Below are 27,663 nucleotides of genomic sequence, written 5' to 3' on the forward strand. Positions count from 1 at the left end.
ATAACAATATGCTGCGGTGGGCTGGCGCCCTGCCCGGAGTTTGTTTCCTGCCTTGTGCCCTGTGTTGGCTGGGATTGGCTCCAGCAGACCCCCGTGACCCTGTAGTTAGGATATAGCGGGTTGGATAATGAATGGATAACAATATGCAATATTGGCAACCATACAACCTGATAAATGTTGATGTGTAGTTTCGGGTGGCACACAGACTTGTTAGTTACTTTAAATGTCTCTAGTTAAGTCGTCATTTCATGGTCAGCTTTCTTCAGAACAGGCCGCATGCCTGTCTCAATATGGCTGCCGAGCTGTGCTCTTCATTGTGTTGTCCTTTTCAGTTCATGGTGTGTGTGTGATGGTCTTTCATCAGTTTGGTGTGAGAGAGAGAGGGTGAAGTAAAACAAGCAAATTTATAGGTTTTCTGTTCAACCCCTACAGCCAATAGGGCATCGTGGTACTTAAAGGCTTCTGATACAAGACAGTTCCAAAAAGCCATACTTCCGACCAATGGGAGGACAGAACACCTTCACACCTGCCCCCAAAACCATTTGTTAAGGTAAAGCTTGGCAGTTAGGCAGCCTGGCTTTCCTGTGGGTCTTGACTGGGAGTCCTGCAGAGAAACACAAGCCAAACTTGTCCGAGGCACTTCACCCCAACCCTGTCGTAAAATTACAAAGAGACTCAGTCCTAAAAGGGGGAAAGGGTTCTTAAACCATCAAACCATTGCTGTTATTATCTATAATGTAACACTAATATTACACTGCTTTGTCTAAGTTACAAATAAAGACTTACAAAATATTTATCAACTTGTATGTAAAATTTCACATCACAACACATGTTGTGTAGGTTTTCCAACAGACAATCTGAAAAGGCCACTAAGTAAGTGGACTTTCCTATGGTCACTTGCTTCATCATTTATATCCTTTTTTTAGTTTTGAAAAGTTGAAAAAGGAGACCATTTCTGAGAAGGAGAATTACATTTCTGCAGCACTCAAGAGAAAAAAGTTATTTCAAGAAATTAAATAATTAATACTAATAAAAGTATAGAGTATAAGAACAATTGTTAAAAGCCACATTCAATTCAGTTATATTTACTGTATACTTGTATTGCTCATTTCCATTAATAATATACTAGAATTAAAAGTTTAGTATTGTTAAAGCACTAAACAATCATGCAATATATATATATATATATATATATATATATATATATATATATATATATATATATTGAAACATACAAATTTATAAATAATTTTCCCATAAATTTGATTTACAATTGATCCATCTATCTAGTATATAGCACCTTTCATATCTACAGTATCTCTCTTTCCCTCTATCTAGTATATAGTGCCTTTCCTATCAATCTATCTATTATATAGTGCCTTTCACATATCTATCTATCATATAGTGCCTTTCACATATCTATCTAGCTATCATATAGTGCCTTTCACATATCTATCTATCTAGCTATCATATAGTGCCTTTCCCATCTATCTATCTATCTATCTATCTGTCTATCATGGCATATCGGGGCCGTACAGCTCAGATAGAGATAGGCACAGATAGGCACAGTGACACACAAGTGCAAAACCAGCACACACTTTATTTCTTTTTTCCCTTGTGGGAAAACATCTTCCCCGTTCCCCACAAGTATGACACAGTCCCAGCAGTACTGGTCAGTCCCTTCTCTATCTCCTTCTCTTCTCTGCCCCCTTCCACTATTCTCCCAGCAAGCTTTGTCGTCCACCTCCCAACTCTGGTTCTTTGATTGAAGTGAGGCAGCCTCTTTTATAGTGTTCCCGGAAGTGCTCCGGGTGCTCTCTGATCCTCTTCCAGCAACACTTCTCAGTGTGGCAGAAGTGCTGCAGTCCAGGGCTCCGGAAATGTCCTTGCATCCCCTGGTGGTGGACATGGGCCCCAGCAGGGTTGAGCTTCTAAGCTCCAATTCTGTGGCCCTGATGTAATCCAGGGGGGTTGCTCTCTCCTGTTTTGGGGGAGGTATTGCCCTGGATATGTTCTCTCCCCCGGTCCTTCCATCATAGGGGCATCTCAGTCGGGCAATGGTCCTGGCCTCCTGCCACACTATCTATCTATCTATCTATCTATCTATCTATCTATCTATCTATCTATCTATCTATCTATCTATCTATCTATCTATCTATCTATCTATCTATCTATCTATCTATCTATCTTAGTGCTTTTAACATTTATCTATCTTATTATATTATTATAAGGTAATGTGAATAGGTCAGAAACACTTCAAAACTGTTTCCAATGAAAAATGCAAAATGTTCAGCTTTATTTAAATGCTGAGACCCGTGGAGCCTCTCTAATGATGGTAGGTAGAGTCTGAGCTCCCTGTTTTATTTATCATGGGAGTTTTAAAAAGACATTGGGATCACAGAGCACACTTGCAAGTGTAGAAAGTAATAAGGCCTGTAAGGTGAAAGGGATTGACGTTAAAGAAAACCGACTAATGATCCATTTGCTAAATGGATTTTATTAAATATTTAGTCAAAAATATTTTATGCAATATGCTTTTGGGTACTATTTATTATGAAGTGCATTTTAAGAAATAAATGATAGATTTTAGTAAGAAAAAAAAAACTGATGTACAGCCAGTATTCCTCCTTGTTCATAACCGAGTTTGCATGTAAGTTAGGACTTGCTCTGAAAATGTCCATTAACAGAAATATCAGCAAAAGCAAACAATGCTTTATTACTTATTCTACAGAATACTTTGAAAATATTAATAAAATAACATTGAAAAAATGTTAAAGTACTTTAAATCAAAAAACACAAATAATTTAAACCAAGATTACCTACAAGCTATGTACATTATGTTAACCTTATGCTTAAACGTATTACAGTTTTTGTTGAGGACACAGTAGCTCAGAGAGTTGGTAAAAGCAAATTGATTACACAAAAAGCCAATGCGGACTGATGACTGATCGCTCAGCAGAGATGTGCTGTCTTTGCTGAGTGGATTACAATCAGCTCTTTGTACTGCTCAGATAAACAGCCAGGTGCTGCTCGAGCAGCAGGGCTTATTGTACAGATGTGTGTGCTGCAGGTTACATTCAGCAACACATGCACATGAAAGATCAAAGACTGAAAATGATGACAGAGTCCACAGCTTGAAGTAGTATTCCTCAGCACATATGCTAGGTATTCATTTGGATCAAAACTTTTTGTAAGTAAGTCATAAGATGAAAACTAATTGAAATTCAGTTGGTTTTATGTGTCTGTTTATATTTATGGAACTGTCCTAACTTGACACCCACCTATATGCTATTTTACTAATTTCATCGTCACAATCTGCCTCTCACAAACAACAGCTGGGCAACAAAACAGTCTTTTAAGTTGATATAAACCGAGAACTGGTTCAATTGGGAGGTTGTCACAAAGCTGTTTTTGGAAGGTAGAAAGAGTACAGCTGTTTGTTAGGAATTTCTGCAAAGTCAATTCAGAAGGAGAAACTGGAGTAATTTGGAGTGAATATAATGGTGCCATTGTCTTTTAAGTGTCCCAGAGGGCTTGGAAAGGATCGTTCAACTATGCTGGAGCAATTATTGTGACCTGAGCTAACCACTGCGCCACTGTGCCTTCTTGAGATAAACTTCTACTCCAAGTCCACAATATTCCAAGTCCTTTATCTCTCTCTGTGTCTTCTGTAATGGCGACCAACTAACACTCACAGAGTTTGTCATGCAAGATACTCAAGGGGCTGTCCCTGTCATTACCTGACCTGCACTAGATTGTGAGGAGCATATCATGCTTAATCCAGCAGTGGTTGAATCCATGCATAACAACGTTATTCTCATTATAGTCTGCTAATGCACCCCTCAAATAAAAATTGTGCAAAATTTAAATGCATACATGGTAAAAATCCAATTGTAGTGCCGCTTGGATGGTGACATCATGCATGGGTGTATACACCATTAATTGTTCATGCATGCGTGAAGCAGTAAAGTGTGAGGTGGAATCCACTTCGAGTACACATGCATGAAAGTCCCGTGCATGCGAGACGCAAATCAGGCATGTAGAAGAGATCACATAGCGACATCATCATCAAACACTGGCTGCTACAGCTCTGTGATGTCACACTGGCCTCGCAAAGCATCTCAGGGCATTCAGGGAAAAAAAGTTCATCTAAGCGGGCTGTAAGGTTACTGGCAATCCCAGGAAATTGTCTACAAAAAACGCTTTGGCAAATTTCACAGATCAACACTACTGTTCACCAGACTTTATGTTTACTTAAAGAAAAATCCACAGTCCAGTTACTCACCACGTCATGTGTGCTAATCTAAACTCTTTTGTAACATTATAGAGTGGAGGCAGAAAAAGGCTTGAGGATGGCCATCCCATATACTGAAAAAATATTGAAGAAAAAAAAAACACGACTTTATAGAGAGGAGTCCACGATTGAACTGGCTAACACTGAGTAGGCTCTTCTATTTATACAGATTAGACAGGAAGAGGTGGGATTTCATGGACTGGAACTGGAAGTGATGTCATCAGGAGGCAGGACTTGTAGCCTGGAAGCGACCTTAGTGGGAGGGCTCTTAGGCTGGTCTGCAGCGGGACAAAGGGAGAAAGCATTAGATGACAGTGCCAACCCCTGGTTCGACTGAGAAACAACATTATTTAAGCCCCCATGCGCATGTGTGTGACGCTTTATTTTAATTGAAAAATAAGCAATGAAATAATAATAATAATAAGGACAATCATTATTTTAATATGCACATACATTAATAGGTCACAGTTTTGTATTTTCCTAGATATTTAAAAACAAGATCATTAAATACAGTACACTCTGTTTTGTCATATTTAGGATAAAATCTTAATTAATTCTTATACCTTTTTTCTATTTAGGATGATCCCTTGGGTAACCTGAATCTTGCTTTGGAGATTGCAGAGAAACATCTGGATATCCCCAAAATGTTGGATGCAGAAGGTAATTCAAAAGAAAGTTCCCATGCTTTAATGATTCTAAAGTTCTTAGATCTGAACCTATTTACAGGTAACCAACAACACTGCTGTGTAAGTGTCTTTGAAGGGCAGAGTCTCTCCAAGAGACACCAGGACAGCTTAGTGTCTAGAAAGGAACATGACAAAGATGACTGCATTCTTCCATGAGGAATTTCATTATTTGGTACTTTGATTACCTTTGTAAAAAAAAAACAAAAAACAAACACAGTCTCAGCAGCTGCCGCGTCCGAATCTCCTGTAAGTGATGTGTTCAGATTTGGTGACTCAGATGGCATATGAGCATATGCTTTAAAGCATTCATTGGCTGGCTGGACCTTGCGAATGGACAAAATGTCATCCTGGATGAGTTCAATATCGTCGGGATAGAAGTATGAAAGTGAACTCTCAAAATTATCTTGTATTTACTAACATTTGAATTGTCCTTCAAATGAATAGTGGGCCTGAATAATGACAGGGGAATGGAACTTACACCATGACAGAGCCATCATAGACCCTAAATGCGGTAATCACGCCTTAAGATCTGTAGTTTTTATAATGATTGATAGATAGATAGATAGATAGATAGATAGATAGATAGATAGATAGATAGATAGATAGATAGATAGATAGATAGATAGATACTTTATTGATCCCAGGGGGAAATTCACATTCTCCAGCAGCAGCATACTGATACAAAAAAAAAAACAATATTAAATTAAAGATTGATAATAATGCAGGTAAAAACAGACAATAACTTTTTATAATGTTAATGTTTACCCCCCCCAGGTGGAATTGAAGTGTTGCATAGTGTGGGGGAGGAACGATCTCCTCAGTCTGTCAGTGGAGCAGGATGGTGACAGCAGTCTGTCGCTGAAGCTGCTCCTCTGTCTGGAGATGATCCTGTTCAGTGGATGCAGTGGATTCTCCATGATTGACAGGAGTCTGCTCAGCGCCCGTCACTCCACCACAGATGTCAAACTGTCCAGCTCCGTGCCTACAATAGAGCCTGCCTTCCTCACCAGTTTGTCCAGACGTGAGGCGTCTTTCTTCTTAATGCTGCCTCCCCAGCACACCACCGCATAGAAGAGGGCGCTCGCCACAACCGTCTGATAGAACATCTGCAGCATCTTATTGCAGATGTTGAAGGACGCCAGCCTTCTAAGGAAGTATAGTCGGCTCTGTCCTCTCTTGCACAGAGCATCAGTATTGACAGTCCAGTCCAATTTATCATCCAGCTGCACTCCCAGGTATTTATAGGTCTGTACCCTCTGCACACAGTCACCTCTGATGATCACAGGGTCCAGGAGGGGTCTGGGTCTCCTAAAATCCACCACCAGCTCCTTGGTTTTGCTGGTGTCGCACCATTTAACAAAGTCCTTAATTAGGTTCCTATACTCTCTCCTCCTGCCCACTCCTGATGCAGCCCACGATAGCAGTGTCGTCAGCGAACTTTTGCACTGTGCAAAGTTTTTTTGCAACTGGCATGGATCCCAGCCTCCCACCACAATATATATATATATATATATATATATATATATATATATATATATATATATATATATATATATTGTGACAGATAGGGGTGCTGTTGTCCCCTTGATCCCTCAGACAACGCGTCAGACACCAGGTAAAAGTCCAAATATCCATCCATCCATCCATTATCTAACCCGCTGAATCCAAACACAGGGTCACGGGGGTCTGCTGGAGCCAATCCCAGCCAACACAGGGCACAAAGCAGGAACCAATCCCGGGCAGGGTGCCAACCCACCGCAGGACACACACAAACACACCCACACACCAAGCACACACTAGGGCCAATTTAGAATCGCCAATCCACCTAACCTGCATGTCTTTGGACTGTGGGAGGAAACCGGAGTGCCCGGAGGAAACCCACGCAGACACGGGGAGAACATGCAAACTCCACGCAGGGAGGACCCGGGAAGCGAACCCAGGTCCCCAGGTCTCCCAACTGCGAGGCAGCAGCGCTACCCACTACGCCACCATGCCGCCCAAGTCCAAATATTATTTATTTTAATAATAAAGTGCTCAAAGCACCCTCTACTCCACAATACTCCAATAATCAATAATCACAATACACAATCCTCCACTCCCAGCAGCTCAGTCACCCTTCCTCCCAACTCGGCTCACTGCTGGGATTTCCCAGAGTCCTTTTATAGTCCCTGACCCGGAAATGCCTCTGTCCCTCAGTCCATGTGACTTCCTAGCACTTCCGGGTCAGATCAAAAACTCTTCTTTTTCTTTATCCCAGAAGTACATCATTTCTTCCGCTCCCATGACTGGGAAGTACTTCCGGGTTATAGGGAAAGTAGCAGTCCCTGCTCCTCCCTGCAGCGTCCCCTGGAGGCCCCCATGGCATCCAGCAGGGCTGTGATGTAAAACTCCACTGTCCATGATGCCCTGCTGGAACACGGGGCACCTCCATGTTGCAAGAAGGGCTCCACCTGGCGGCGTGGGGGTATTGGCCGGGATGAACAGCCGGCCATATTCCACCATATATATATATAATATTCTTTATCACTGCGGTGGGTTGGCACCCTGCCTGGGATTGGTTCCTGCCTTGTGCCATGTGTTGGCTGGGATTGGCTCCAGCGGACCCCCGTGACCCTGTGTTTGGATTCAGCGGGTTGGAAAATGGATGGATGGATATTCTTTATCAATGTATTTATTTATTTAAACAGCTTCTGTAACAAGCCAAATTATCCCCTGGGGACCAAATAAGTTCTATCTATCTATGATTTCAATGAACTGACAAAGATTTGGCCCTGGTACACCTTCACCCCATTAAAAGAGGATCGCTGCTCACTGGTCTTCTTTAGTGCAAATCCAGAGCAGAGCGGCCATGTTTACTCTTAGAAAACAACGAGAGGAACCGACTGATCAAGGACGACATGTTACCACTGTCACCACAGATACTCTGTGTTTCCACGTATGTACAACCAACCCAAACAAAATGATCACAAAATGTGTGGATAATTACTGATTTTCCCTTGTGCTTATACTTGAATTTAAAAGATGACATTCCGAGTTGTGAATGGTTCTGGTTATTCAAAGTGCATGTTGCATATGTTTTAGTGATTACGGTTCATGTATTTTTGTTGATTCTTTTGAAAATTGAACAAGTGAACTTATTTTTTCCATACAGATATAGTAAATACAGCTCGACCTGATGAAAGGGCCATTATGACTTACGTATCCTGTTACTACCATGCCTTTGCTGGTGCACAGAAGGTGAGGATGGTACAAGTTGTCCACCTCTGGCCTTTCAATTTCCTCGCTGTTCCTTTGTGTACCTTGTCATCATTGCCTTTCCTTTTAGGTTCTTGTAAAGAAGTACAGGGCTCCTCAGTCTCTGCTGCCACATCTTTTCTGGTTTTCATCTTATTTGCTTACAAAATGTGTTTCATGTCTCTGTTTCCATGCACCATTATGCTGGTGGTAACCACATTTATACTAAGCTGATACATTTAATTGGCTACATTGGAATATAATCGTTAAATATTAAAGGAATATTACACCCAAAATAATTATATATTTTAATATGTGTCTTACCCCATGTAGTTTGTAGTGATGGCTGAACAAAAAATGTATTCTCATGCTTTCATGAAGAATGGAGACCAAATGATTTATGACACAATACAAGTCAATGGTGACCAATACTGTTCAATGGAAAACGATATGGAAACATACTTGTGTTGTACAATCCACGCGTCAGTTATATAGTTGCATACTCAAAAGGTGGTAAACACATGCTAAAATATTGTTAAATACAATGAATAGATGCTTCTGGAAAAATCAGAGCACATGATAAATAAGGAATGCAAATCCCCTTGGCACTGCCTTCTTGAACCAATCGACCAATGAATGAATGGGGGAGGCGGTTCTTCAATTCAAAAAGACAACCTCATGTGACTCGCATTTCCTGTTTTTTATGTGCGCTGATTTTTCCGGAAGTATCTATTTAACAATATTTTAGCAAGCAATGCATGCAATTTACAAGTTTTAAGTGTACAGCTGGATAACGGACAAGTGGGTAATGCGACATGAGTAATGTGACTTTTATTTTATTTTTTGCCATGGGGATTTTTTACATTGTTTGTGATTGTACAGCATTGGTTACTATTGGTTTGTCTTACATCATAAACTTTTTTATCTCCATTCTGCATGAATACTTGAGATTAAAAATGCTTCTCGTTCATCACTACAAAATATATGGTGTAAGTAACAAATAAAAAAATAATAGAATTTTTGGGAAGAATATTCCTTTAAGGAATGTTTCCTATTGCATATTTTACAGGAGCACAGCACTAATCGTACTTTAAATTGCAGATTTTTTAAAAATAAAATACTCACACTTCTTCCAGGGTGGCATGGTGGTGCAGCAGTTAGTCCTATTGTTTTTCTGCATCCCTTCGAAGTGGGTGAGGTAAATTGGCATTTCTTAATTGGCCTGTTATGCCCTGACTGTGGGTACTTCTCCTTGGGTGGTACCCGATGCTGCCATATTAGGCACTTACTCTCCACCACCCTGAAACTGCAATAAACGTAATCAATAAATGGATAAAGAATTTGTCTATCATTTAAAATAATTGGAATACAGAAAAAGTTCATTAGGTTTTTTTTTTTTTTTTATTGCGCCACACTCTGAGCATGATGGTAAATTCAAACAGAGAATCCAAAAATCTGGCATTAAGCTTTGCTTTGTTCAGACGATGGACCCTTGTGCGGCTAAAAGCATCTTCTGGTTTTGTGGTCAACACTTTTGACAGTTCTTTGCATCTAATGGTGGACAGGGTCTGAACTGAGTCTTCTGTTTCCTTCTGGAGTTTTATGCCCAGTGCTTTCTCTTTTTTAGTTCTACTGCTTATCCCTCTCTCCCCCTCCATTTTATATTCTCATCCCTTTAGACATTGTCAACACTCCCAAACCTGATGAACGAGCTATCATGACCTATGTCTCCTGCTTCTATCATGCTTTTGCTGGAGCAGAGCAGGTACACCTGGTTTTTATTTCTGCTTTTCTTTGAAAATGACTGTCCTGTCTTTGGAAACATCTATCTTTGTGTCTTTGATTTTCTGAAATCATCCTGCATGAGCATGTTTATTTACAGTAACTCCGGCAAGTCACAAATGTCATTCATAATTCTGTTGAAGAATGTGTCATGCTGTGCATACATGGTATTCTTGTTATGGTCATTGTAGGGACTGAAACCGAGCTAAGATTCACGGCATCGATATGATGGTGATTTATTTATTTTTTCGTTGGGGCTCCCAGGAACGCACCCAGACTCATACACACTCCCTCACAGAGACAAAAAATCAACCGGTAATAAAACAGAAATGAAAGAATGTATTAAACAATAATAAATGAAATATAGGCAAACTACAACGATCCCACTCCAGTTCCCTTCAGGCGATTATACAATAAACGTAAACTAAGCAACCACAAATTACTAACAAAAACCATGCACGATGAAGTCCATGAAAATGGCAACTGATGAAACGAAATGATGGAGATAGATAGTCCAGAGATCAGCAGGCTGTATGTGAATGTAAAGGTCAGTCCTATCAGTATTACCTGATGAGATGATGGCGTGTGAATGGGATCAGGAGCGCGCCTTTCTTCGCAGGACGACAACAAATCCTCAAACAGTCTTCATGCAGCAGGAAGACACCAGCCAGTCCATACACCCAACACAGAAGATAATCCAGGACAAAAACAAGAATCCACAGGTAGCAAAACTGGAAGGCAAACAGACAGGCAACTCCAGACACGAAACACGAAAGACTTTTTCTTCTCTGTAGAACTGGCCTCCTTTTAAATCTCACGCCGCCTCCTTGTCCCCAGCAACCCCTGCACCCTCAGCAGATGACTAATCAGAGCCACTGCAGGGCCTGCTGGGAGTTGAAGTGTCATTCCCCAGTCGCACCACTACATCATAAACACCTAAGGATAGGGTACGGTTTGTGCTGGGTTATCTCTGGGACTCCATTTTCCTCCTGCATCTTGAAGATGACTCCAAATGTGCACAGCATGAATGAATGTTGTTCTGTACACGAGAATATATGTACTATGATGGATTGGCATCCCATTCAGGGTTTGTTTATTTCTTACACCCAATCGTGTATTACATTCTCTGGCTTCCTGCAACCTGGTAACGGATAAAGCCGGCCTGGGAATATAAACTGGTTTTTCGTACAACAATTTACAGTCTACAATAGTCCCCTGATAGTTGGGAGCTCTGAGGCAGATTAAAATGTGCCTGAAATCGGGACTGTCCTTGACACCTAAATGTCTGGCCACCCTAGTAAATTATAACAATTTACTATTTCACTGTCACTGTAATCTGCAGATAATGGAGCTTTGAGCTTGGTTGAATGTAACACATATAGTACTAACTAAATGTTTGTTTGCTGTGTGCACAGCGACTTATATGCCACAGGGTACTTCAATCATATCTAGATAACCCGTCGTTCTCCTTGTTTGCATTTTATATTTTTACCGTTACTAAGTTCATGTAATTTACCTGTTACGACTTAAAGCATTGGCACAGGGAGATGCATGAAGAGGTTTCTGTGTACGCCGAGTTGGAATGTGACATCTCGAATGTGTGGAATTAGCCAGTGACAACGACTTTCTACCCCACACGCACAGTCTGTTCATTATTCCTTAATTTGTGCTGGGGATCTGTTTGCCATCAGAAGCATCTTTCAGAGGTGCAAAAGAGAAAAATCTATACAATATACAAGCTGGTGTAACTTCTATCAAGGTAGAATTGAAACTGAACTAATTTGTAGTTGAAGTTGCGCAGAATTTTCCTCCATTTTAAGACAGAAAAGTCTGCAGATTCGTCAATGCTTTCTAATGAGAGATTTTGGAATTTTAAAACTGTTTCAAGATATCTTAAAAAAATTAAAATGTCCCAACAAATGTCCTTGAAGAATACGTATGCCACATTTTAACAAAATTAGACCACTGGGGGGGCTGAGTTGTTTCCTTTAGACAGACAGACAGACTTGGCTATTGCAGTAGGTGCTTTCTGCATTATTTGTGAACACACCTAGAAATTATAAGGAATCCTGGCACTACCTGGGGTGAAAAAATACCAAGGTGTGGTCACTTAATAAATTACTCAATGGAACTTTTTTTTACTCCAAACCAAAATTTCTCTGACTAAACCCACCCACTCAACTTTACATACCTTTGTCAAGTCCCAAAAATCCCTCCTAGAAGACAATGTCACATTACATGACTTTTAGTCGTAGGATATGTCATACTTGCTGCTTCAATAGGTGGTCTTGTCACCAGAACATGTCAAATTATCACTCGGCAGGTCATGTTTAGTGACTATGTCGCGACTTTCCAGCCTATTTCCCGACAGCCAATAGCATGCTGCCTGATGGAGCTGGTGCTGTACGACGGATTAACAGGTTTGGAGAGCTCAGCCACAATCTTAACCCTGTTATTTCTTTTTCCCTTTTCTGTAAAACATTATACGTCAGAGGGATAAGCTTCTCTTGTGTTTGTGAAATCTAAAACCCCACGTTTCTTTATCCTTGTCAATGCATTCTATACTTTTGCACGACCATTCATCGGCTGCCAGTTCTATGCACACAAGCCTATCCCTATGACTAAAGACAAAGTCAAATCGTTTTGACCACATCACACCACTACTCTTCCGACGCCACTGGCTACCTGTGTCCCAATTAATACATTTTAAAATATCACTTTTAACATTTAAAGCCCTACATGATCATGTCCTTCCCTGCCGCTCCCTCCGATCCTCATCAGCAGGTCTGCATTCTGTCCCAGACATTAAACTCCACACCGTGGGTGACAGAGTCTTCTCCCATACTGCACCTGTTCTCTGGAAGTCTCTTCCCTCTCAGATCCGCCAACTGGACATTGTAACACAATTTAAAACCGCCGTTCAAACTCTTCATACTCTCTTTGAGCACAAATACTGGGAAACTGACATGTTTTATCATATTTGATTATCTGGTGTCATTGCATTTGCTGTTTTTATTTATTTATCTTTTGTGAGGTGACCTTGAGTATCTTGAAAGGTGTCTTTAAATAAAATGTATTATTATTATTATCCATCCATCCATTATCCAACCTGCTATATCATAACTACAGGGTCACGGGGGTCTGCTGGAGCCAATCCCAGCCAACACAGGGCGCAAGGCAGGAAACAAACCCCGGGCAGGGCGCCAGCCCACTGCAGGGCACACTCACACACACACACCAAGCACACACTAGGGACAATTTAGGATCGCCAATGCACCTAATCTGCATGTCTTTGGACTGTGGGAGAAAACTGGAGCACCCAGAGAAAACCCCCGCAGACACGGAGAGAACATGCAAACTCCATGCAGGAAGGACCCGGGACGCGAACCGGGTCTCCTAACTGCAAGGCAACAGCGCTACCCACTGTGCCACTGTGCCACCCCTATTATTATTATTATTGATTTCTAAATAGTACTGCAGAAAGCTTTTGAGCTTTAAGTGGTTTTAATTATGTTAGCAAGAAATTAATCTTATGTTTCCCACAAAAGAGTGTAACATAAAACTAATTTTAGTCTTTCAAAGTGACTTTAAAAGTGTTTTACCTGGGCATGCATTTATTACTAGCATTTTTCCTAATCCATAACTATTCATTTTATTGTAACTGTCAGCCGTGTGTGTGGCACGTTACATAGTGCTGCCGTCTCATACTGCCTGAGACCTACCTGCGTTCAGTTACTGGGCCAGTCACAATCAGTATAACGTTTGCACATATTCCTCAATTTGTGTGTCTTTCCTCCCTCTCATTTGTAGTGAGAAGTCAAGCAAAATGACACCTTTTATTGGCTAACTAAAAACATTACAATATTATCTTGCCTGAAGAAGGGGCCTGAGTTGCCAATAAATGGTGTCATTTTGATTGACTTCTCTCTACATTCATAATGGCTAACACGGCACAACACCCTAGTACTCCCCCCCATTTGTAAACCAATGTGGGTTATGTGTGTGAATGAGAGTGTCGATGCTCAGGTCTGATTTATACCTTTAGCTCCCCACAATGCTGTGCCACAATAGCAAATTCCTACAACAGAGGTCATAGTTGGGTGACATCTAACCTAATGAACGGTTGGAGAAAAGCGAATGCATATTGGGATTCTGTTGTTTGAAAGGTCACTTGTACTGACATATCACACCATTAAGCTAATTAATATTCTGTGACGATTTAATAAACCAGCAGTCAACTTTTGTATCTCTTTCTGGCTCTGCAGGCAGAGACGGCAGCTAACCGAATTTGCAAGGTGCTTGGAGTGAATCAGGAAAATGAGAAATTAATGGAAGAATATGAACGGCTAGCAAGTCAGGTAATGTGAACATCATTTGTCAGTTATTTCAAGTAGACCTTCTGGGGGTAAGTGCTCCAAGAGTCTTGACTGTCCAGTCTGCAAATCATAGTGCATTTAGTGTTGTTTTTCTTCTTCTACTTTTGGGTGCTCCCGTTAGGGGTTTCCACAGTGGATCATCTTGTTCCATATCTTTCTGTCCTCTGCATCTTGTTCTGTCACCCCCATTACCTGCATGTCCCCTCTCACCACATCCATAAACCTCCTCTTAGGCCTTCCTCTGTTCCCCTTGCCTGTCAACTCTATCCTTAGTATCCATCTCCCAATATACCCATCATCTCTCCTCTGCACATGTCCAAAACAACGCAATCTCGCCTATGCCTTTGTCTCCCATCTGTCCAACCTGAGCCGACCCTCTAATGTCCTCATTTCTAATCCTGTCTATCCTCATCACACCCAATGCAAATCTTAGCATCTTTAACTCTGTCACCTCCAGCTCTGTCTCCTGCTTTCTGGTCAGTGCCACCATCTCCAATGTTGTGTTGTTTTTCTCAAAGAATAAAATTGGATATGACATGTTGCTGGCTTATTAGCCAATTTATGGCCATATAGGTCAGTGGAATGGTGAGGATGCAGGGAGTAGAGTTAGTGAAGGTGGAGGAGTTTAAATACTTGGGATCAACAGTACAGAGTAATGGGGATTGTGGAAGAGAAGTGAAGAAGAGAGTGCAGGCAGGGTGGAGTGGGTGGAGAAGAGTGTCAGGAGTGATTTGTGACAGACGGGTATCAGCAAAAGTGAACGGGAAGGTCTACAGGATGGTAGTGAGACCAGCTATGTTATGTGGGTTGGAGAAGGTGGCACTGACCAGAAAGCAGGAGACAGAGCTGGAGGTGGCAGAGTTAAAGATGTTAAGATTTGCATTGGGTGTGACGAGGATGGACAGGATTAGAAATGAGGACATTAGAGGGTCAGCTCAGGTTGGACGGTTGGGAGACAAAGTCAGAGAGGCGAGATTGCGTTGGTTTGGACATGTGCAGAGGAGAGATGCTGGGTATATTGGGAGAAGGATGCTAAGGATAGAGCTGACAGGTAAGGGGAACAGAGGAAGGCCTAAGAGAAGGTTTATGCATGTGATGAGAGAGGACATGCAGGTGATGGGGGTGACAGAACAAGATGACGAGGACAGAAAGACATGGAACAAGATGATCCGCTGTGGCAACCCCTTATTTCCTTGAAATTAATAATTGCAACAAAATTGTTAGTTAGTTATGAGACTGAATTAGCTTTAGGAGGCTTATTTTACTTATCTCTACTACAGTTTGATATTTTTGTGTTCATAAGAATTACTTCTGAATGCTTTGAAATCACTTCATTTTTTTTTTGTCTGTCACCTCCTGACTCACTGAGTCATATGATCTGATCGCTATAGTAAAGTGCTGGCACAAATGATGCAGAATGTCTAACTTAAACAGGCAGGCACAGGTTGAAGTACTTTACAGTTATACAGCAAGTTTTTTGTCTTACAAGCTATCAACTTAACACCCCTAGATTTTAGAGTTTTCATATATCCCCTATATTTTTGCACTAGAGCTCTATCTCAGGTAAACTGTGAAGGTTTCCTTCTGTACCCAATCCTCAGGCCCTCTTTTTCTGGTTCTCCGAAGCAATGGTGCTTGACAGTATTGGTCACTCAAGGCTGGACCTGCTAGTGCATATGTTTTACTTAGCACCGTGAATTATATCAATGAACATTGAACTTGTGATTTATGGCTGATACAACTGAAATTAATTGTAAAGGAACTGTCTGATTTTCTCACTAAACAGCTGCTGGAATGGATTCGACGCACCATCCCCTGGCTAGAAAACCGCACCCCGGAGAAAACAATGGTATCGATGCAACAAAAGCTGGAGGACTTCCGGGACTACCGCCGTATGCACAAGCCTCCCAAAGTCCAAGAGAAGTGCCAGCTGGAGATCAACTTTAACACCCTCCAGACCAAACTTAGAATAAGCAACAGGCCTGCCTTCATGCCCTCAGAAGGCAAGATGGTTTCAGTAAGTGTGGAAATATCACCCTTTTACTACTTCTGTTCTAAACAAGCACGTCGATCATTTAAGATTTTACTTGTATGTAAAGATACTGTACTTCTACACAAAACACATCACAGCAACACAAGTTATGTGGAAAAACCCATCATGTGATATTGCTGAGGGCCTAGATCAGTCATTCTCAAACTCAGTCCTAAGGACCCCTCTGACGCTGCAGGTTTTTCTTCCAAATAACTTCTGTTTTGAATTGAACTCCAAGGCTAATTAAGCAAGCTGTTGTTTCCCAGTTCCTGCCTTTTAGGGTCAACTGCAGGCCTCCAGAAACCAATGAAAAAAAGCCAAACCTGCTCTTAACTCGGTGCCCCTGGAATTGGCCTCACCGCAGAGAGCCTGACCCCTACTGAAATGGTAGGTTCTGGATAGGGAATCCATTTCCGGGTTCCCGGACATTTTTCATTCCCGCATTCCCGAGAATGAAACTGGTGTAATTCCTGGGAAAATGGGAACGGCCAAGCTCGCATATATAGCGTGTAAAAGTGTAAAAATCGATCAAGAAATAACAGAGTTATAGTTGAAAATAATGCCATTGCTGCAGCTTGCACTTCATTAGACAACAGCTTTGAAATTGCAATGCATCAGTCTGGTGCATCCACATTATCTGTGATAAGAAACTTGCCATCACAGAATGATGACAAGAAACTGGATGCATCAGTAAAAGCTGAAATGGCGGTGATTCAGAGCAACGGCAAGCGCGGGCGTTGTTTAGAACAAGTGTATCAGTATCTGATGGCTGTGCCGCCTACTTCAGTGGAGGCAGAGCGTGCTTTCTCAGCAGCTGGTGTACTTCTGCACGAAGGTGCGCTCTTGCCTTGACGACTGCACACTGGACACGTTAATAATAATAATAATAATTCATTACATTTATATAGCGCTTTTCTCAGTACTCAAAGCTGTATCCACACAGGGAGGAACCGGGAAGCAAACCCGCAGTCTTCCACAGTCTCCTTACTGCAAAGCAGCAGCTCTACCACTGCGCCACCTGTGAGGACGTTGTGCTTTCTACGCTCTTATTACCACAACTAAAGATACATGTACTTATATGACAGCATGAACTGCTTGTAGTTACGGTTAGTCTTTTATTTGTGTCAACATATTGCAGTAGTTTTATTAAAAACTAGACAAAGAGCCCGTTTCGACAACGTAAGATGAAACGGGCACGAGTGGAATAGTAATAAGTATAAGCACCACAAACCTGGCATAGGTGTATTGAATGAATGCGTAATTGAATCAGAATGCGTAATTAGGCCTTGAGCTGTAGTCGAAATCGCCTTTCAGGCCTCTAGAGCTTTAATCGAAGTTGCCTTTCTCTTTGAATTTTTTCCGGCCGTAAATCTGCTGCCTGCCGCGATGTCGGTCTCGTAAGGTTTTTCGGGCAGCTGCGCAGAAGGCGACTGTGCAGAAGGCTTCGGACGGACGTGAGTGAGTGAGTGAGTGAGGAGGCTGGCGAATTATGTATTAAGATAAGTGTTGGTTGTTCTAAAACCATTCACATGTGAGATGCCCGTGCACTGTGTCATACCCGGGAGCCCAGTATTCCCGGGAATGAAATGCAGGATTCCCAAATTCCTGGGAATGGATAAACCCGTCCGGGAATGGATTCCCTAGTTCTGGATTGCTCATCTCCCAAAGTGGGGCAAAGCCTTTCAAAATGATCACAAAAATGCCCTTAAGGATGAAAAGGGAAACCACATATGTTGAGAAGAGAGAAGAGTGACGAGGCTGAGTCCAGGGCTACAGGGGATGAATTATGAGGAAAGATTAAAAGAGTGGAGTGTTTACAGTTTAAGCAAAAGAAGATTAAGAGGTGGAAGGACTGAAGTGTTTAGAATTATGAAGGGAATTAATCCAGTGGATCGAGACTGTTATTTTAAAATGAGTTCATCAAGAACATGGGGACACAGTTGGAAACTTGTTAAGGGTAAATTTCACACAAACATTATAATAATAATAATAATAATAATAATGCCTAGGAAGTTTTTCTTTACACAAAGAACGATAGACACTTGGAATAAGCTACCAAGTAGTGTGGTAAACAGCAGGACTTTAGGGACTTTCAAAACTCGACTTGATGTGGATAGGACTGGCGAGCTTTGTTGGGCGGAATGGCCTGTTCTCATCTAGATTGTTCTATTGTTCTAATGTTCTAATGTTTAAAGGACAAACAAAAAAGCAAGGCTCCTTTGTAGTTAAAAAATATATTCAAAGAACAAGGAATCCCAAAAAGGCAAGGCAAGATAAAACAATCGAATTCAAATTTCAGACCAACAAACAGTACCTTAAATTAAATGCACAGATCAAAAGCCAGAAAATTCAGTAATCAAAAATCACAAACAAAATGCAGGAAACAAAATGAAGCACTGCTGAAGAAAGCTGATGTGGGAGCTTTGGCTTCTTAAATGCATCATTAAGTGGCCCTGCCTCCCTGAGGCTCAAAATGAAGGAGACAGGGAAGATAACAAAAAATAAAAAACACTACATAGAAACATAACGCAATAGCAAAATAATCAATAAAGACAACACAATATCAAAGAAGAGTCATAATATTACAAACCTTCAATGACAAAACAAAGCCAAAAATAAATTAGCAACATAACATGAAAAAGTATACTTAAATTAAAACCTACAGAATAATAAACAAAAACTAAACTTCAGCCAGGGTACTACCGTAACAGACACCATCTCAAACTGCAATGATAAATGAAAATTATTAGAATAAATAAAAATGACAATCCTCTGTTACAATGTTTTAAAAATATATTTTTGTCCTAAACTTGAAGTCTTAAGGAATTTTTGGTATACTTTATCCATCCATCCATTATCCAACCCGCTGAATCCGAACACAGGGTCACGGGGGTCTGCTGGAGCCAATCCCAGCCAACACAGAGCACAAGGCAGGAACCAATCCCGGGCAGGGTGCCAACCCACCGCAGGATATACACACACACCCACACACCAAGCACACACTTGGGCCAATTTAGGTTCACCAATGCACCTAACCTGCATGTCTTTGGACTGTGGGAGGAAACCCACGCAGACACGGAGAGAACATGCAAACTCCACGCAGGGAGGACCCAGGAATCGAACCCAGGTCTCCCAACTGCGAGGCAGCAGTGCTACCCACTGTGCCACCATGCCGCCCTGGTATGCTTTATGGACTGTAAAAATAAAAAGCTCTAGTTGTATTATTCTTGGATGTCCACCACCACCCCTAACAATAAAACACCTCATGGACACATTGCATAATGACTCCTTGTGCAGTAAACAGGGTGCAGAATCAAACACTTAAAACACTGAAAGTTAACTTGATGTAGTTGCTTGGCATGCAGCGTAAAGTTATTTATCTGTTGACAGGATATTGCAAGTGCATGGCAGAACCTAGAGCAAGCAGAGAAGGGCTATGAAGAATGGCTCCTGAACGAGATTAGAAGACTGGAACGTTTGGAACACCTTGCGGAAAAGTTTCGGCAGAAAGCTTCAATCCATGAGTCCTGGGCACAAGGTGGGTATCCAGTGTGCTGGCGTGACAGAACAGTTTCCCACCAGGTTATGACCTGTTGGCATTGAACACACCAGTGGGTAATATTTCTGTGTTTGTCTCTCTACGATTTACCTTTTCTTTGGTCCAGTTTTGAGCTTCTGTGCTGCTCTTCACTCATATGGGCAAATACAATTAAACAATATAAAAATAGTCAGCAGAGCAAGAACACATATACTTGCATACCTCGTTCTCTTTTAAATTTGTTTTTCTTTTCTTGCAACTGTTTTTGGACATCTTGTAAAGCATTTGGAGCTTTAGTCGGTGTATGAAAATGTATTATAGAAATAAATGTTGTTGTTGAGATATCAATACAAAAGTTATTTGGACCCTTTAAATGTTTTCAGATGTCCATCCATCCATTATATATCTTAACACAGGGTCGAGGGGGTCTGCTGGAGCTGATCCCAGCCAACTCAGGGCGCAAGCAGGAACAAATCCTGAGCAGGGCAAACACACACACCAAGCACAATTTAGGTTCGCCAATGCACCTAACCTGCATGTCTTTGGACTGTGGGAGGAAACCCATGCAGACACGGGAACAACATGCAAACTCCATGCAGGGAGGACCTGGGAAGTGAACCCAGGTCTCCTAACTGCAAGGCAGCAGTGCTACCACTGCGCCACCGTGCTACCCTGTTTTCAGATGTTGCAGGGTTCATTATTCTTTTCTAATCCCTATTTTTACTACAAATTCACATACTCAAAGAAGAAACATTTTAAAGGCAAAATTAGATTTTTGTCAGCAGATATCTGCAGTAAAGACTAAAACTGAAATGCACCGGGCCCCCCTGTGTACTGGTCACTCTAAAGGCCATGTCACATGACATGATTTTCTCCAGCAATTTTCAGTCACAGACTTCATCTCCGTAATCTAAGCGAGTTGGAGGCAGTTACAGCACGCTCCTGTGAAAGCAGTCGTGTAGTCTGACATCCCCAGTGCCTCTGTCATAACAAGTCTCTGACAATTGAACGGGTATGATACTGACTTGTCGTAGGGTGTGTTCTGTGTGCGTGTGTATGTGTATGATAGGAGGTTGGAGCAGGCGCTGATACGGCGCATTGCCATACCCACCACACGACAAACCAACTCAGGATCCAGATTAGGACCCATGCACATCAGTTCAGATGGAATGGAACAGTGGGAGGTTTTTTATGGTGGCCGGGGTGCCAATTCTGCCACCAACCCCCAGGGCCTACATGCAGAGCTAGATGCAGATTAATGTCATGCCCAGGACGGAGCAATTGTAGGTTAAGGACCTTGCTCAAGGGCCCAACAGAGCAGAGTTCCTTTTGGCATTTATGGGATTCGAACCGGCAACCTTCTGATTGCCAGTGCAGATCCCTAGCCTCAAGAGCCACCACTCCGCCCGTAAACAATGTATGAGACATTACTCAAAACTGCAGTCCATATAATGCACCTGAGAAAAATAAGGAACATGGGTGTTTTAGACATTACAAACTGAAGAGAGGCAGAACAGGAACAAAAAAAGGTAGAGTTTGTGGGTGAACTTGCCATACTAGTGTAGAAAAGGCGCTATATAGGCGCCTGACCCAGCACAGAACGACACAGAGGCACGTATAAAACACAAGGACTTTTATTTTCTTCTTCACCCGTGGGCACACGTCTTCCCCGTGACCCACAGGCAATACACAGTCCCACAAGCACTCTTTCCCACACCAACAATTCCTTCTCTACTCTCCCACCACTCCTCCTTAAGCGTAGTCCTCCTCCTCCCGACCCTGGCTCTTCGAGTGGTGGTGGCTGGCCCTTTTTTATACCCCACCCGGAAGCGTTCCAGGTGCTTGACCACCTGGTCCTAATTGCATTTCCGGGTGGGGCTGAAGATTCGACCAGCCGGACTGCAGACTCCACGCAGCTCCCCCTAGCGGCCATCCGAGCCCCCAACCAGGCTGTGGAGGACTCCATCTCCCATGGAGCCATGCGCCAGGTTGGGGAATCATCGTCTGCCAGGGAGGCTGCCACCAAGCGTCCCGGGCGAGGTATTGAAGTGTCCATGGCTGCTCCCCCGGAACAGATGCAGCAGGGGCGTCCCTGCCGGGCATGGGACCCGGCTGTCCTTTACACTAGAAAACCCATCTGTACAGCACCTGCTCCATCAGACAGCATGTCATTGGTTTTAAGAAAAAGAGTCAAGCTTGCAATTATCTTGGAATGTGAAACTGTGCTGGAACACGGTGACACATGTAATACACGTGCAGGGGTCCATATTAATTAACATGTCACCACTAAACATAAAGAAACCCCAGTTTACATGTTAGATGGCCCGGTTTGGTGGCAACTCGGCGACAGTCAACTCAGTGAAAAGACAACTCGGCGAAAAGACAACTCGGCAAAATCCTTTACCAGTTAGGTAACAGTAAGGTTCAAAGAGATTTTTTAATTATATTTAAATGACAACGTGATTTAAAAGGTTGAAAATAAATTTATATAACTGATGAACGAACTTTATTCTGCAGATGAAACAAACTCTATCTTACGTTATGTTCTGCAACCAAAATTGCTAATCCTTCATATAAATTGTATTGATTGTAATCGTATGATAACGTTATTTAGAATACAAAGGTGACCTGCGAGTACGGCTTAAGGAATATCTTTACTCTCAACGTATCGGGACTCTCATAAAGCAGGTGATTCTGTGGATTTTCCGGCGCCCTACGTTATTTAAATATCGTAAAAAAATCTCTTTGAACCTAACTATTACCTAACTGGTAAAGGATGTCGCCGAGTTGTCTGTCGCCCGGTTGCCCCTGAACGAGACGACCCGTTAAACTACTTAATGTTTCATTTCTAGACAAAGAGAAGATCCTCTCCAGGAAGGACTACGAGTCGGCCTCTCTGACTGAGGTGCGTGCCCTCCTGAGGAAGCATGAAGCCTTTGAAAGTGATTTGGCCGCCCACCAGGACAGAGTGGAGCAGATTGCTGCCATTGCCCAGGAGCTCAAGTATGTTCCATTTTCAAGCACACAGCTGCTGACATTTGGCTGATAAGACGGTCATATGCATTGTGTTAGAATTCTTGGCATACTTTTTTGAGTGTCTTTATCTTTCGCTTTGCTGTAGCGATGTGGTGTTGCACTGAGGCGCACTCCTAAAATACCTCACTATCTCCAAATGCCAGTGTGAATGTATATTTTCAATAGGGATTTGGTGCTGAATCTTTGGAATTTAAACAACTCTCAGCAGTGATTCCCAACAGGCTTAGGTTTGTCTGATTGAATATTTATTAAGTCTGAGTTGGATATTTTTACAGTTTCTATAGAGGGTGGAATGTTTAAATTGTCATATATATGACAATATATATAAATAGTAGTAATTAATGTGTCTTTCAAGAGCAGCTAATAGAGCTGCGGATTACACTTTTAAGACTACAACCAAATACATTCAACTGGAATGCCTTCACCCTGTAATGTGTCAGGGAAGAAAGAAATTGGGTGGCACAGCAGTAAGATGGAGCCTTGCAATGTGGTGTTTGTCCTTAAAAGTCTACAAGGGCCTTTGCAAGTTTCCTCCCACATCCCAAAAAGGTTTGTGACATCTAAACTGGCACAGGTTATGCACATGGGTATGCAGTGCCAGCCTAATGCCACATGCTCTGCTTCTCTGCAGTCCTGTCACTGGAAAGGGCATTCACAAAGCAGATTGACCGCTTTTAATCATACAGTATATACTGTCATAATAAAGATGATGGCTGACGAAATTCTGAAGAGGTTAAGTATGCATTAGTAACCACATGAAACTGAAAAGGAAACGTTAATGATTGTATATTTTAATTTCTTTGCTGCTTAAGTGTTGAATTATTATGCATTCATGTTTCTGTAAATAATGCATTAGGTGAACATCACTTCAGTAGTTAGCTCTGCTGCATCACAACTCTGGAGCCACGGGGAGTATCGATTATATAGTGCCTTTCACATCTAGGTATCTGTCTGTGTTATGGTGCCTTTCATATCTACCTGTTTAAGAGTGCCTCTCATAATTAATCTATATATGTTATAGTGCCTTTTATATCTGTCTGTGTAATAGTGCCTTTCACAGCTATGTACAGTATGTCTGATATCTATCTATCTATCTACCTATTATGGCAAGCGGCTGGGGGTGGTACCCAGCCGGAATGCCCGGAAGGACCGGAAGAGGGACTACGCCTCCTCCAGACCACGAGAGGGCAGCCGCCCTGGATGGTATGGGGACCACGGAAACAGAGCTTAGAAGCTCAACCCTGTAGGGGCCCGTGGTCACCGCCAGGGGGCGCCCGGATGCCTGAAGAGCTCTGGCCTACAGCACTTCCGCCACATCCAGAAGTGCTGGGGGGAAGAAGACCAGGGACACCCGGAGTGCTTCTGGGTGCAGAATGCCAATTCCCCTTCTGCCGATGACATTGAAAGCATTATAAAGTGAAGAGAAAACTGACCAGGTGTGGCTTTTGACTTGCTGTGAGCTCTATCAGGCATCGTTCCATTGTTTCTTTCAAGCTTTTGTGTGTTTTATCAAGTTGCTGTGCCTCACCACAAACTATATTAATGGTGAGAGGGTCTAAAACAAAGTGATCAACTTTTTATGTTAGGACACGAGCTTGAACTAAAAAGTTGCATTTCTTCTTTCAGCTGTGATGATAAATGGCTCTATTATGCCAAGCTCGATTATAATAGTTGAGCTGAGCTTTCGGTCAGAATTTCTTTACTCAGGCACCTATCTGACTATACTTCAGTCTTCCCCGTTCATCATTTATTCTATTTCTGGATGTGTCTCTTACAGAGTTGTATGAATTACGCCATGTTTTATGTATTTATGGCTCTAATGACAGCAGGGACATCAAGTAACATACCCAAAAGTCTGTCATCACAGCCTGCTCAGAACAGTGCAGCTGTAGCTGATTTTGACAGGCAGCCAAATGCTACATCCTCCCACACTAGTCATTAACAATTTGAATTCTTTTCCTGTAAATGTTCTAGTTTTATTATTCAAGAAAGATATCACTGGTCAACAAGCATTTTGCTACTGGGATTCATTTACCTGCACTTTAACAAATTTCACTTGCTGACTCCAAATCTGAAAACCGTTTTCATCCAGCATGTCCCGTTTTTTAGTTATGATGTTCCAGGTCGGCGGCACGGTGGCGCAGTGGGTAGCGCTGCTGCCTCGCAGTTGGGAGACCTGGGTTCGCTTCCCGGGCCCACCCTGCGTGGAGTTTGCATGTTCTCCCCGTGTCTGCGTGGGTTTCCTCCGGGCGCTCCGGTTTCCTCCCACAGTCCAAAGACATGCTGGTTAGGTGGATTGGTGATTCTAAATTGGCCCTAGTGTGTGCTTGGTGTGTGGGTGTGTTTGTGTGTGTCCTGCGGTGGGTTGGCACCCTGCCCGGGATTGGTTCCTGCCTTGTGCCCTGTGTTGGCTGGGATTGGCTCCAGCAGACCCCCGTGACCCTGTGTTAGGATTCAGCAGGTTGGAAAATGGATGGATGGATGGATGTTCCAGGTCTTGGACAACTATGGGTGACTGGACAGTAAAGATGATGCGTTTCAGCATTTAAGAAATAAGCTTGGTCTCGAGAAAAGTGAAGCCAAAATTAAGGAAGGTGATGCTTGATGAGGAGTTCAAAAAGAAACTGAAGCCAACTGAATCAGCACCCTCATTTGTGCGGGTTGTCCAGAATTTTCTTGACAGTCACAGAGCAGAGAATTAAACTGAGCTTGTGGAGAACCTGCTGAAAGTATATTAGCTTACGGGAGCCAGAATGTCACTGAAGACGCATTTTCTTACATTCTCATCTCGACTTTTTTCCACCAAATCTAAGCGATGTCAGAGATGCGTATAGGGAAAGATTTCATCAAGATATAAAGGTGATAGAAAACTGATATCGGGAAAAATTCACTCTGAGCATGATGGGTGACTACTGTTGGTTCTTAAAAAGAGAGACGGATGTGCAGTACAAGCGCAAAAGTGAGGGCCTCCAACATTTTTGGGCACACTGCCCTCACTTGTTATATTGAAGTAAATTGGCATAAATGTACTTTAACGTGTCTCTGGTATCGTCTTCTGGTTTGTTTTCAGAATAAACACATCAAAACAATTTTGGTGGGACAGAGTCCAAACTCCAGATATCGTGTTGATATATTATATTGATATTCAAATGTTCTTGCCTTGCGCCCTGTGTTGGCTGGGATTGGCTCCAGCAGACCCCCGTGACCCTGTAGTTAGGATATAGCAGGTTGGTTAATGGATGGATATTCAAAAGTGTCAAAACGTCAATGATGTGTATTTCAAAAATCTGACGTGCTAGCTTAATTCTGATTTCATATATGGAATCAGTGTAACAAACTTAATAAAGAGATGCTCTGAAGTTCCCAGAAGCAAACAAAAAATATTTTTTTTGTAGACCAGTGTATCATTTGAACGTTTAAATTCTGGATAGCAGTCAGCACTATGATAAGACATCATCGTGGGGGTCATCTGTTGAGTTACAATTTTAATCTTTAGACACTTTAAGCCGATTAGAAGAATCTGTGGCGATTAAAAAGTGTTCTCCCCTTTGGAAGTTTCCACATGTTTCTCTTATATAACACTGAATTACAGTGCATTTTAATTTTGCTTTTTTGGCAGTGATCAGCAAAAATAGTTTTTCATGTCAAAGGGAGGATAGATCTCTACAAAGTGATCTATATTAACTCTTTCAGGGCGGATGTCGACTTTTGTCAAAAGGAGGAGTTGATGGTGGTACTCAACTGTAAACGGTGACCATACCCGCTGTTATGTTATAGTTGGCCTCTAAAAAAGTTCGCTGACGACACTGCTATCGTGGGCTGCATCAGAAATGGGCAGGAGGAGGAGTACAGGAACCTAATCAAAGACTTTGTTAAATGGTGCGACTCAAACCACCTACAACTGAACACCAGCAAAACCAAGGAGCTGGTGGTGGATTTTAGGAGGACCAGGCCCCTCATGGACCCCGTGATCATCAGAGGTGACTGTGTGCAGAGGGTACAGTCCTATAAATACCTGGGAGTGCAGCTGGATGATAAATTGTACTGGACTGCCAATACTGATGCTCTGTGCAAGAAAGGACAGAGCAGACTATACTTCCTTAGAAGGCAGGCGTCCTTCAACATCTGCAATAAGATGCTGCAGATGTTCTATCAGACAATTGTGGCGAGCGCCCTCTTCTACGCAGTGGTGTGCTGGGGAGGCAGCATAAAGAAGAGGGACGCCTCACGCCTGGACAAACTGGTGAGGAAGGCAGGCTCTATTGTAGGCATGGAGCTGGACAGTTTAACATCTGTGGCAGAGTGATGGGCGCTGAGCAGGCTCCTGTCAATCATGGAGAATCCACTGCATCCACTAAACAGGATCATCTCCAGGCAGAAGAGCAGCTTCAGCGACAGACTGCTGTTACCGTCCTGCTCCACTGACAGACTGAGGAGATCGTTCCTCCACCACACTATGCGACTCTTCAATTCCACCGGGGGGGGGGTAAACGTTAACATTATTTCTTTAATTTTTCACTTAAGCTGGCACTTAAGTCTTCAATTTGCCTCAAGAATGATTTAAGATATGAATAGGTAGGGGAAGTGACAGCAAAGGTGTGGGGAATGAGAACAGCGCCCATAATTAAAAATATAAAGATAAATAACCTTGGAGGTCAATCATCACCCCGAAAGCAGATAGTAGA

At 42.3% G+C, this 27,663-nt stretch overlaps 1 protein-coding gene across 1 annotated transcript in view; it reads left to right on the forward strand.

Annotated features, from left to right (window-relative positions):
* Nucleotides 1-27,663, forward strand: part of LOC114665647 (alpha-actinin-2) — a 143,847-nt gene that overhangs the window by 61,517 nt on the left and 54,667 nt on the right. The window contains exons 7-12 of the mRNA XM_028820256.2: nt 4,873-4,954; nt 9,894-9,979; nt 14,262-14,354; nt 16,159-16,389; nt 19,795-19,942; nt 22,795-22,945. Coding sequence (XP_028676089.2) covers nt 4,873-4,954; nt 9,894-9,979; nt 14,262-14,354; nt 16,159-16,389; nt 19,795-19,942; nt 22,795-22,945 — 791 coding nt within the window. The remainder of the gene's footprint in view (nt 1-4,872; nt 4,955-9,893; nt 9,980-14,261; nt 14,355-16,158; nt 16,390-19,794; nt 19,943-22,794; nt 22,946-27,663) is intronic.

The sequence above is a fragment of the Erpetoichthys calabaricus genome, chromosome 15 (genome assembly GCF_900747795.2).
Source record: "Erpetoichthys calabaricus chromosome 15, fErpCal1.3, whole genome shotgun sequence".
NCBI lineage: Eukaryota > Metazoa > Chordata > Cladistia > Polypteriformes > Polypteridae > Erpetoichthys > Erpetoichthys calabaricus.